The following is a 12,048-nucleotide window of genomic DNA, read 5'->3' as shown; positions in this document are numbered from 1 at the left end:
ATAATAAAAATATTTATTTTCCTTAGAATTTCTGTGATTATTGATGTTCATCAGTTCTTTTTCCCCTTTATGGAGCAATCCCAGTGAGATTTAACAAAACACTTATGCAGTTTGCTAAATTTTTTCTCTGGTTCTGGGGATCAAACCACTAAGCCATACCAACAACTCTGTTAATTTTAAGTTAAATATAACTTTAGCTTTTATTATATATTTTCATTTTTTTTCTGTCTTCCCACTTATTTGGTTGCATATTGCTACTTTCTCAAATGTTTTATGTGTATGTATTTCATATGCTGTAAATTTATTTGACAATAAAACTGATAAACTGGGACTTTATGTCCTAAAAATCTTTTCAGATTCAACCTTTTCCATCCCTACAGCTAATTTTTTCACTTGAATTGTCTTCTTAGTGAACCTCTCTCTACTGTGAGTTCCCTCCTCCAATCTGTATTTCATGTTATATCCCCTCCTAACACCACTTGATGAGTAACTCCTAATCATATCAAAATAAAGTCCAAAGTTTCTTGTCCTGTGTATAGTTAGTATTTATATGCCCCTTATACTTCAATAGTAGTAAGACCCTAATCAGAAACCAAAGTTATTATAGTCATGGGCAACCATGAGATATGAGTTTTCTCAAATGTTTTCTATTTCTAATCACATAAGGATTTAATTAGTAAGTACAATAATTATTTATAAATGATTTCTACTGAAGGTTTAACATAACTCAATTGTGACTTAAATCAACAGTAATTTTTTTAAATACATTTAAAGGAAAAGGTGCTATTTATTATAATCAATGGCTATAGTTATCTTAGTAGCAGTCAACACACATTTTTAAAAAAGGACATAGTAAGTACTCTAAGAGGAAACGGGAATTATATATATAAGTTATCAGGAAAAGTTTCCAATTATATGCCAAACGATGGTTTCATTACATTTTTCTATTATTTCTGTGATGATAGAAGAGAAGAGATGGAAGAAGGGTGGAAGTAACAAGAGTTAAACATTTTTTATTGTATTCATATGCTTCACATGACTTTCTTGACTTTATAAGTTTTGATTTTTTTTCTTTTTGTGTGGCCACTGTCATCAGAAAGAAAAATATTGCATTTTAGATTTTATTGTCAACATTTAGTTGTCAGTTTAATTGGAACTTCTATGTTTTTTTGAGCTACAACAGTCAGAAGTCCTTTGAACACCTCTGATTTTAAAACACAATCCCTAACTGGAACATTCACCAAGTTGAAAATTTCCTTTGAGGTAAAACCAAGTTCAGAATGTTTTTTCTAACTTTATCAGATAATGAATGTCGAATGAAATTCATAACTCTAGATATTTGTGATTCAGGTGAGCAGCAACAAGTTGACAGATTGTAGAGAAGAAGCTCCCCTCCATTTACTCAGTGTGGAATCATCCCTTAAATTTGAAATGTGTGCATGGAACTTATTAACAGAAATTCTTCTGTGGGTGTATGCCATTTACTATAAATAGAACTCAATATAATAGACGTATAAAGATAACTATAAAAGCTGCTACATATTCTTATGTATGTACTTTTAGTCATGTTGTATTTCAACAAAAAAGACTACTAACAATGTTGGAAAGCTGTGTCAAAGATCAATCACAACCTTTAAAAATAGTGAGCATGTAAATAATATGATAGGAAAAATATTTAAGGTATGATTTTGATGGTAATCCAAAGAATCTGAGTATATGCCAATTTAAAATGTCACTGGATGAATTATTAGACGACTAAAGAATAACAATTTTACTTGCTTCTGCCAGCTCAATCTCTGACTTAAAATTCCTGTTGTAGATCTGAAGTTTTTAATTCAGTCAAATTCTTATTCTCAGAACGTCTTTAAATATGAAAATATGTAATAGAATTTTTATATTGTTTTATTAGTTGCTCAAAACAGTACAATGATCTTGACATCATACATTTGACTCAAATAGGGTATGATTTAAGTTTGGAGTATTATCAGTATTGAGAAGACTGACTTTTTACAACCAAGCTTATACTTGTTCAGTTGAGCTGATATTAAATGGCACTTTGCACAGGGTTTTTGATAATACCTTATTTGGTCTTTACACAAAAATGATGAGATTCTCATCTTACAAGTACACAGGCACCACACTTCTGATTTGCCCATTCACATGGCAAAGAGACCAAGTGGTAGCCACCTCCAGTGGGTTGGAGCATAGAGCCATGGCTTTTCTTTCATCATGCGGGACATTTCATTTATACTTCCATTTTTAAGATATGAAATTCAAGTGTCTTGTTTAATAGCCTTGGAATCATATCCATTTTTAATGAATAGAAAGTATACTATTTAACAGTATACATTTTATTTTATTTTTTATTTTTATTTTTTGGCGGGTACTGGGAATTGAACTCAGAGGCACTCAACCACTGAGCCACATCCCCAGCCCTGTTATGTATTTTATTTAGAAACAGGGTCTCACTGAGTTGCTTAGCACCTTGTCCTTGTTGAAGTTGGCTTTGAACTCTCAATCCTCCTGTTTCAGCCTCCCGAGCTGCTGGGATTACAGGAATATGTCACCACGCCCGACAACAATATATAGTTTAAATACCATATTCCCTCTCTTAAGTTTAATTTTGCTTCACCAGTCATGTTGAATATGAATGAACAGGTATGCTCTGATGGGTACTTGAGAATACTCAGGCTTATTGAATAGGAAAAATGGCAAATTAAATATATTACTATGGAGTAAATTCTGTAATTGAAGTAAGAATAAAATGTGGTAGGAGCAGAGAGTAAGTGACAATAGGATTCTTATCTAGGAGTCTCCTCTGGTATACTGAACTCCCAGCACTTGGTGTAAAACTGTAATCTTGCATCCTTATTACAGGAAGACAGGGAAACATTTGTTCAGCCACTACTGCTTGGAGGCTCTTTGGGTTTCTTAGAGAACTGTGACTATTCCTTCTAGGCTCTTCTGTTGATAGAGTAAAAGGGATATGGAAGTAGCCCTTTAGGGATCAATAGAGAGGAATTAGATTGGTCACTGTGGAAAGAACAGGTTGCTTCTCTATTAAACTGCATGTTTTGCAAGAAAAAGAGACAGGTTTGTCCAGTTTCATATTGAGCAATTCAGAAGTAAATATTGGAGTACAATGTTGAAGTGGAAGGTATGTAAGATTCACAGGCTCAAATCTTTACATATCTATATGATAGTTCTTGTATTTTGGTAAAATATAACCTGATTTCTACTTTTCAAAAAATCATGTATCAACCAAAAAAATTTTTACAGTATATTAGATCCTTTATATAAAAGCTGGGTTGCAAAGTTCCCAGCTCAATTTTGTTTTATGAAAAAATAACACTCACTTATTGAAGCTGAGAAGACAGTTCATAAAAATAAAAGGTGTATTTCCTTAATCACCAGAAAGATGTTATATTGGTCTTCTAATTGAATGCAGGATGTTTTGCTATTGTCCATTTTGGATAAAAGTAATGCAGAAATCAAAATCTCTTTTGTAATTAATAGACTGAAAGAAGTTGCCTTGTAAGATGAAAATTTTCTTTTGTAAAGAATAAAGGCCACTTAAAATATATGAGGTTGTTTTCCTCTATTAGCTGTAGCAAATAAAATTTTTCACACAGTTATGCAATATTGTTCAAGCCTGGCCATTCTGAATAGCCTGGGTGAGCAAGTATTTCCTTAAACATCATTTACTAGATATATGTGAATATGTGTACATATATTTGTAACCTAATGGCAGTAATATATTTAGATAATACTAATAGAATCTGACACAAATATCAAAAAAACAGTCTACTACCTTATGAGTTACATTTTATTTGTAGAAGAAAAATATGATTTATTTTTAATTGTAGCTATAAATGATCTCTAAAGTTTAAACAGGAAGAATAGCAATGAATAATGATTTTTGTATTTTTTCAACAGCATTATTAAAAAGAAAAAGATTCAAAAGAACCTTCCCATGTTTGATCTGTTCTGAGAATTCATTTCTTAGAAAAGTGCAAGTTAATTCCAATTATATCTGATTCCTTTGCTCATTTTTTCCTGCTTTTCATTGGAAAAGTTTATCCTTGTTTTATTTTAGGATGTCTGACACTCTAGCTTAAAAGTATTTTTGTTTCAAATAAATTAGTCAAGATAATGTTTTACACTTAAAATCCAGATTACAGTGGTGGCATTAATTTTTTTTAAATATGTCATAATAGTTGGCAGTTTAACACTATATTAAGGTGGTTAAGAGTGGGCTTGGGAGAGAAACTTAGATTTCAGTTCTATCTATCTCTAAACGTTTACTGATTGTATGATCTTGGCCATTAGCTTTGGCTAATCACATTTTAGATATAGAATGAGTCCATTTTAAGAATAAACTATCTCACCATAGTTCTTTTTTTGCTATTTTATAGATCAGTGTACTGTTACCCGGACATACCTATTTCTTCACAAATTCTGGTTCTTTAGTGCCGCATACTATTTTGGTAACTGGGCCTTTCTTGGGGTAAGTACAGATATCCCAGGCATGATTTTCCTTTATAAAGTTCAGTGTATAAACTCCTTGTTTGTATATCAGTAGTCCTTTTATATCACAGTACTGCCATTGAATTTTAAATGCATTACTTTTAAGTGATTTTAGGTTTGAAAAATAACACCCAGCTTTTTTAAATTTACAGGTATTCTTGATCGGATTAATTGTATCCTGTTGTAAAGGAAAAAAATCAGTCATTGAAGGAGTAGATGAAGATTCAGACATAAGTGATGACGAGCCCTCTGTCTATTCTGTTTGACAGCCTTCTGTCTTAAAGGTTTTATAAAGCTGACTAGTGTTAAGTTGATTAAAAATCTTCCAGAATTAATATTCCCTTTTGCTGCTTTTTAAAAACAATAATAAATCACTGATATCTGTGCCTTAGAGTCTCCAGAATAGTGTATCTGTCTCCAATTGTCTAAAAATAATACTCATAGTATAGCATAATAAACATTACTCCCATATGGAATTTGTTTTTAATTTTCTACTTAAAATCATTAGGGCCACTCAAGTAGATTTCATGAAAAAAATTCTAACTGCTTAAGACAGTGGCATTCTAAGATGTTTGTTATATTATTCAAATATTAACCATTAAGTATGTTACCACTTCTACAAGAGTATTTAAGACATTTATGCATATATATACAGACATATATGTAAACACAAATATGTATACGTCTTTGGATCAATCAATCTGTTCATCTATCTGTCCCTATGGGTGGCATGTGTTTTATAGATGACCTTAGAATTTGTCTTCCAACATAAATGGAATTGACTAGAATAATTCTGAAAAAAGATCAATTTACTGATCTATGACATCATATTTAAAAACATGTTTTCATTTTAAGGATTTGAAATTTGCACAAGAATATAGTGAAAGTTATATATATCAGTATTTTGAACACATTCTGAATAGTTAAAAATAATCACAAATGATTATTCTAACTTACTAACACAAACAAATTACAATTCATAAAAAGTATACAATATGATCCTTGAAGTAAAATGTGAGTTTCTGAAAAAGATTTAAAAATTAACAATTATATCCAACTGAATTCTTCTGTCACTTAACTTTTGTACCACTTTTTTCTGTTTTCATTCTTTAATTCTCTTGACATACGTTTAAAGACTTCATGTTTGACTTCAGATTCTTTATCTAATCTTTAGTGTTATTCATCAGGATTTCATTCTCTTCTGTTCTTGTTTTACATTTTCTCTGTGGATAATCTTACTGTATCCTTAGTTTCCATACATATTATTTTTTCTTACGTTCTGAAGTTTTACTTCACTGTCAACTAGAAATTACTGTTTCAATTGTATCATGTTGAAAATATAACTAAGCCTCTCTCAGTATTCTTTTTTTTTTTTTTTTTTTTTTTTGACAAATGGCCTAATTTTTCAAAATCAGGCCCACCTGATTGTCTAAACCAAATATCAGGCAGACTTTATGTCTCAGGTATAACTGACTCATCAAACAGTAAGTCATATTGATTTCTACTTTATATCTGTCCTTCAGCTTATCTCCTTTCCACTTTTACTGCCACTCTGTTAAAGACTGAATAGTGAGTGTCTCTCCAAACTTCCTATGTTGAAGCCCTGAACTCCTATACCTTAGAGTATGACTATATTTGGAGATAGGTCTTTTAAAAAGATAATTAAGGTAAAAAGAGCACTAAAGCAATATGACTGGTGTCCTTGTAAGAGACATCTGGAATGTATGTGCATAAAGAAGAGGCCATGTGAGGATACAATTTTGAAGGCAATGGTCTGCAAGCTAAAGAAAAAGATTTCAAGAGAATCTAACCCTGCCAGTACCCTATACTTGGACTTCCTGACTCCATATCTGTGGGGGGTTGGGGAAAGCAGGAATTCTATTACATAAGCCACCCAAGTCTGTGACATTTCTTTATGGCAGACTAATGCACATAATGGTTCTTGAACTTCCTCAATGGGTTTTCTGCCAAGTCCTGACTCTTTTCAGTCTTTCCATGGCATTTAAAATACAAATCAGTTTCTTTCATTTGTTAGCTGTGAAAAGCTTTCAGTTATTTTAGAATAAAATCCATAGGCCCTTATGTGATATTTAAGGCTTTTCTGACTTCATCTTTCTCTGCCATCCCCACACCATTTATATGAGCCAGACTGACAAACTATCTACTTGGTTAGGATACCTCACATCTGCACTCTGCGAACTATTCCTTCTATATGTGATGCCCCCCCCCCCTTTTTTTTTTAATCTTCCAAGAAAATCCTTATTCTTCAAGTGTCAGCCTTAGCACTTTAGGTTCCCCCTTCCTTAAGTCCCTCAGGCTTGGTTCCTTGCTGATTCTAGTACTCAGTGGCACCCTTTGCAGTGTCATTGTAACTAATTGCCTTTATGTCTGCCTCCTCCTGACTGCAGATTTTGGAACACAATATCTGGTTTTGTAACTTTGTCCTGGTGCCTGCAGTAGCTCCTTGTACTTGGAACATATTCAGTTGACATGTAAATTTGCTAATTAGAAGTTTTAAGCCTATAAACTGTATTTTGATTAGAGTGGAAATGTATAGTCAGTCTGTTTTTGTTTTTTGTTTTTTGTTTTTCGAACCAGAGATTGAACTCAAGGGCACTTGACCACGGAGCCACATCCCCAGTCCTATTTTATATTTTATTTAGAGACTTGAGATCTATTTTGCTACCTAGAAGTTTCGAGTTTAGTGATTATATCATGTGTATCTTAAATAACCCATACACTCACACATCATTATTTCAAGGAATAATTTCTTTTTGTCAGACCAACATCTTAGCTTTTTATTTTGTTAGTTATATTTTTACAATGTGATTTTTCTTATTAGTTTCTCAAATGTTGTTGCATACATATTTAGAAGTCTACTTTGATTCTAACACTAAGGTGTTTTTCCCCCTCCTAGTGATATGGAATGCCTTTAACTTTATGATTTCATGAAACTAATTTAAGTGTTAGAATTACCACTAATGAACAACATATATCCTTTGAAATTCTTCTGAAAATGCCTAAATTAGAGGTCTTCTAGAGTATAACTTTCCAAAATACTAAGACCCTCATGTTCCATACAAATCTCAAAGTGAGTATTTCAGTTGTGTAGAAGGTACTGGCAATATGAGGAACCTGGAACTGACTTCCAATTCAGAGCTACTATACCAGGATATGGTGAGGAGGGTGGGAAAATATGTGTGTGTGTGTGTGTGTGTGTGTGTAGAAAAGAAATTAGGAACTCCAGGAAAACAAAGCAAAACAATACAAAAGATATAAGAAAAAATGTTTTCAAAGTATACTACTGAGCAGTGATATGCTGTTTTAGAATCAATCCATAGACAAACACAGTAGTAGACATTGATTATAGCACTGAATTTAAGTATCAGTTTTGATCACTGTTAATGAGGTTTGTCACTGAAAAAATACCTGAGAAAATCAATTTAAAATGAAGAAAGATTTATTTTGGCTCATGGTTTCAGAGGTTTCAGTCCATGGTCAGCTGGCTGCAGGTTTTGGGCAGAGCTTCATGGCAGGGATTGTGTAGCAGAACAAAGCTGCTCACTTCATGGTGACTAGGAAGGAGATAGAGATAGAGATAGATAGATAGATAGAGAGAGAGAGAGAGAGAAGGAGGAAGGGACTGGTGTCTTAACTTCTCTGCCAAGGCCATGCCCCCCCAGTGACCTAACTTCTTTCCATTAGACCCCACCTCCTAAAGGTTTCCAGCACTTTCCAATAGTGTCATTGGCTGGAGACCAACCTAGTATAGCATGTGAGCTTAACGGATATTTAAGATCCAAACCCTAACAATATAAAAAGATTGTTGATGAAGATTGGAAGGTTGAACAAGAGAGGTACAAAGAGACCTAAGGGGAAATGGGTGTTAATACCCACATTATACAGTGAGTAAGAAGAAGAAAAATGAAAAGATACTATCTCTGTTAGAGGGAGTATTGAAGGGTGGCAGAATTTGCTCCCACAAAGTAGACATTTTGGCATAAATCTACTGTAGGTATTCTGACCATGGAAATAGACAGGGAAGCGTTCCCCCGGTGAGCAAACTCCTGGGGGTAACTGGCGCCCTGATTCCCAGGATTGGAATCCCCAGCAATTCCCTGCTGAGGCTATGAAGTTAACTATGCAGATGCACTCCCTGGTTTACATAGTGACATCCTTTAAAGGAGAGAGGCTATGTTGCATTAACCTGGACCTTATCTCAGTTGGCTAGCACTCAGGATTAAAAGAAATACTGACTGAAGTGTAGTCATTGGTGGTGGGTAATATGTAACTTTTTGGGTTATTAAAGATGACGGCAGAGGGGTAGGCACCCTTTTGTCTGCCATCCGTCTGTCTGTCTGCACCTTCCCTGTGTGTATGTGTCTGTCCTTTGTGTACCTCTTCTACAAGTCTCCCCATACAGGTGTTCCTTTACAAGCTACTTTAAAAACAGCAGGTGCAAAAACAGCAGGTGCAAGAACATCTAACCTTCCCCTTTTCTTCCTAAAAGCAGAAGATAAAACCATGCTAAAAGATATCCTTTCTATATCAAAAGTAAAACACCATTCTTATCACTGGGACCACAATACCTTTATCAACAAATCTTGTGAAACTAACTTTTGTCTTCCTAGTAACTTTTCTACCATTAACTGTTCCTAGCCCAAGATTCTTTGTCTTGTTCCATTTTCATAATTTACTACTCTTTATCTAATTCAGCATATAAGCATTCAACTCTACTTCTTTGAGTCTTCATTTTCTCATGAGGGCTCCTGTGTCGTGTAAAACTTAAATTTTGTATGTATTTCTCCTATTAATCTGTTTTTTTGTTACAGAGCCCCAGCTGGACTCCTAAAATGGATCAAGAAAAGATTATTTCACTACAGTTCATTAAAGTTGTAAAAATAAACGTAACTGGTGGACCATCTGAAATGGTAGTTTAGCAATGTTGTTAAACGTTGTTAAAATGAGGAATTTCATCAGAAGATAAAATAGTTTGCAATTATATGTAAATATATCTTTGAATCCTGGCAGCCAAGACAAAAGGAACACGATGGATGATGACATTTTTACACTTGATAGAGGAAAACGCTGAGTTTTTGTGAAGATAATGTTTTGGGCACTGAAATTTAGTTGGAAGTTACATTTTGACTCCTTATGTAAAGAAAGTTAATGAGCAAATGTCTTTGTTAAAGTTTAACTAGAAAGTCATGTGCAAAGAGAATTTGGGATCTCCAGAGGAAACCTGGTTGGCTCTCAAGAACTCTCCAGATGGATTAGCTTTTATGTACATTATTCATTTATTCCAGTCAACTAATACCCAAGTTCCTGCAAATTCCAGGCACTGGATTATGACTACCGAATTTCTAGGATGGAAGAAAATAGCCCCTGTCAGAATGTGTAGGCAAGTCGCCCCATGGCAGTAACTGGACTTTTATCTATATCACCAAGATTTGTATGTCTGATGTGAATAAATATACATGAAACAAATTATCGAATTTTGAGTTATAATAAAAATTTTTCTTGTGTTGGAATGCTGTCTTCTCCAAAGCACAACACATCCTCTCCTCGTACCGTGTCGGAAGGTTTCTTAATTAGAAGGTTTCTTCATTAGTTTGGAGTTAGAGTGATGCAAGATACGTCCTTGGGAGGGACATTTCTGGCATTTTCGAGTGATGCTTCATAAATATCCACCATTATCAGAAGAATCAACTCCAAGTTTACCAAATTGCCCAAGTTCCTGATATTGAGTTGTTCCCCTGGACAGACCTAGAAGCATACCAGCAGCATTTAATTAAATCTCAACTGACAAATTTCATTAGATTTGCACATAAGAATTAAGCTACACCCTGTTGCTAGGAAGGTCTCTCTCTCCCTCCCTGCCCCCACACATTGCCTTAATGAATTTTGGAGGTTGCCTTATTTCCCTCATTAGCAAGTTGTCAGGAAGCAACCCCTAATCTTCAACTAGGATTGCACAGAGGATGTAAAAACTTTCTTCTTAGAATAAAGTCATTAAACAAATATTAAACCACAACTTAGGGATGACATTTTTCTGGAGACTTAAGCTAATAAGATCCAGTGTTTTCTCTATGTAGTTCTCCCCTAGACTCACATCTGCTTCAGCTAAGTAAAAGTGGGATTCTCATGTATGTGTAAAGCAATGTCTTCTATTACTCATAGAAGACATTTTGCAGCAGATGAGCAGTCAACAAAGCTAACACTAGCAGTGATTAGGAGGCACCCAGAGCTGCCTCTTTTGCATATCAAGTTGGGGTATCTAGGACTCAGACAAAATTTGTGGGCAAATGATTTTTTTCCTTAAAGTTCTTCAATGACTATCCAAGTTATATCTTTGATGTGCCAGACTCTGTTGTGTACTTTGTTCTAATATTTAATGAAAAGCAATCAAACTTTATTACATCCACTCTCCTCACTGGTCTGGTCCCACTTTGTATTTACCTGAAGTCTTGAAAACCTGGAGAAAGAGAGTAAATATACAGAGGTGTGCATGCACACAATTTCTGTTGATATAAGGGAAGAATAGTCTAAAAGAGTAATTTAAGGAAAATTTATTTCAGATGTATCTAATAGCTCAAATGCTAACAAAACTATAATCAATTCTGAAAGCCTGTAATGGATTTAGTTGCGCATTCATGTGAACCAATGTTTGAATATGTAGTATGCTATAAATTGGAGACACAGAAATGAAAAGCAAAACAGTGCCTATTTTCAAGGTGTTTCTAAAGGACAAGTAAATTCAGAAATAGAAAATCATAATGTAACAAATACTATAAAAGGTATTATATAGAATGTAATGAGGCTGAGAAGTGATACCTTCCTGAGGAAAACTCAGGCTCTTAAGCAAATGCTAAGCCACTTACAGGCAATAAATCATCCAAGCAGACAGAAACTGACTTCTGTTTAGTGAGCCTGTAATGGCCTTAAACAGTGGCAAGGAACTAATGGTGAGAAAAGGCCTGAAGGGGCTGTGATGGAAAGTGAGGCAGATGGGTGATCCAGGAGCAGGAGGAGGACCTGTCTTCCAGTGTAAACAGCTGGTACTTAATAATCAGCAAAGTCCTCTCAAAATTAGGCTCAACCCTAGGAAAAGGGAGACCCCAAATTGATGGACATTAATTTTCAGCTTCTTTAGTGGAATGAGAAACAGAAGCCATTAGAGAAATAAGTCCTATTTCTTGCATGCCTAAATTTGGAAGATAATGTTTGTACCTGCCAAAGCTAAGTACACATAATTGCACCAATAAACATTTGATTTGACTTGCCACTTAATTGTTCTCTATTGGAACAGAGAAAACAATTTTACATTTACACTGTGAAAGTAAAAACCTCCTTAAATTGTACCTGTTATTTCAGAGTGGTTCATTATTCTAAGGGTTAGTAAATTTTTTTTTAAGAGCCAGCCAGTTGAGTAAATATTTTGGGTTTTTCAGGATCACTCCAGGGCTTTGCTGGGTGTTTCTCTCTCTCTCTCTCTCTCTCTCTCTCTCTCTCTCTCTCTCT

At 34.3% G+C, this 12,048-nt stretch overlaps 1 protein-coding gene across 2 annotated transcripts in view; it reads left to right on the top strand.

Annotated features, from left to right (window-relative positions):
- Positions 1–10,058, top strand: part of Lmbrd1 (LMBR1 domain containing 1) — a 102,047-nt gene extending 91,989 nt beyond the window's left edge. The window contains exons 15-17 of one of the 2 annotated variants that reach the window (XM_015487897.2): positions 4,416–4,507; positions 4,680–4,811; positions 9,360–10,058. In XM_015487897.2, the coding sequence (XP_015343383.1) occupies positions 4,416–4,507; positions 4,680–4,793 (206 nt within the window). In that variant the 3' untranslated portion in view covers positions 4,794–4,811; positions 9,360–10,058. Of the gene's footprint in view, positions 1–4,415; positions 4,508–4,679; positions 4,915–9,359 lie in introns of those variants that run through there. The other variant, XM_015487896.2, reaches the window with a different exon arrangement.
- The last annotated feature ends 1,990 nt before the right edge of the window (positions 10,059–12,048 follow it).

This window comes from Marmota marmota, unplaced genomic scaffold (assembly GCF_001458135.2).
Source record: "Marmota marmota marmota unplaced genomic scaffold, marMar, whole genome shotgun sequence".
Taxonomy (NCBI): Eukaryota; Metazoa; Chordata; class Mammalia; order Rodentia; family Sciuridae; genus Marmota; species Marmota marmota.
This window is presented reverse-complemented; position numbering and strand designations above follow the sequence as displayed.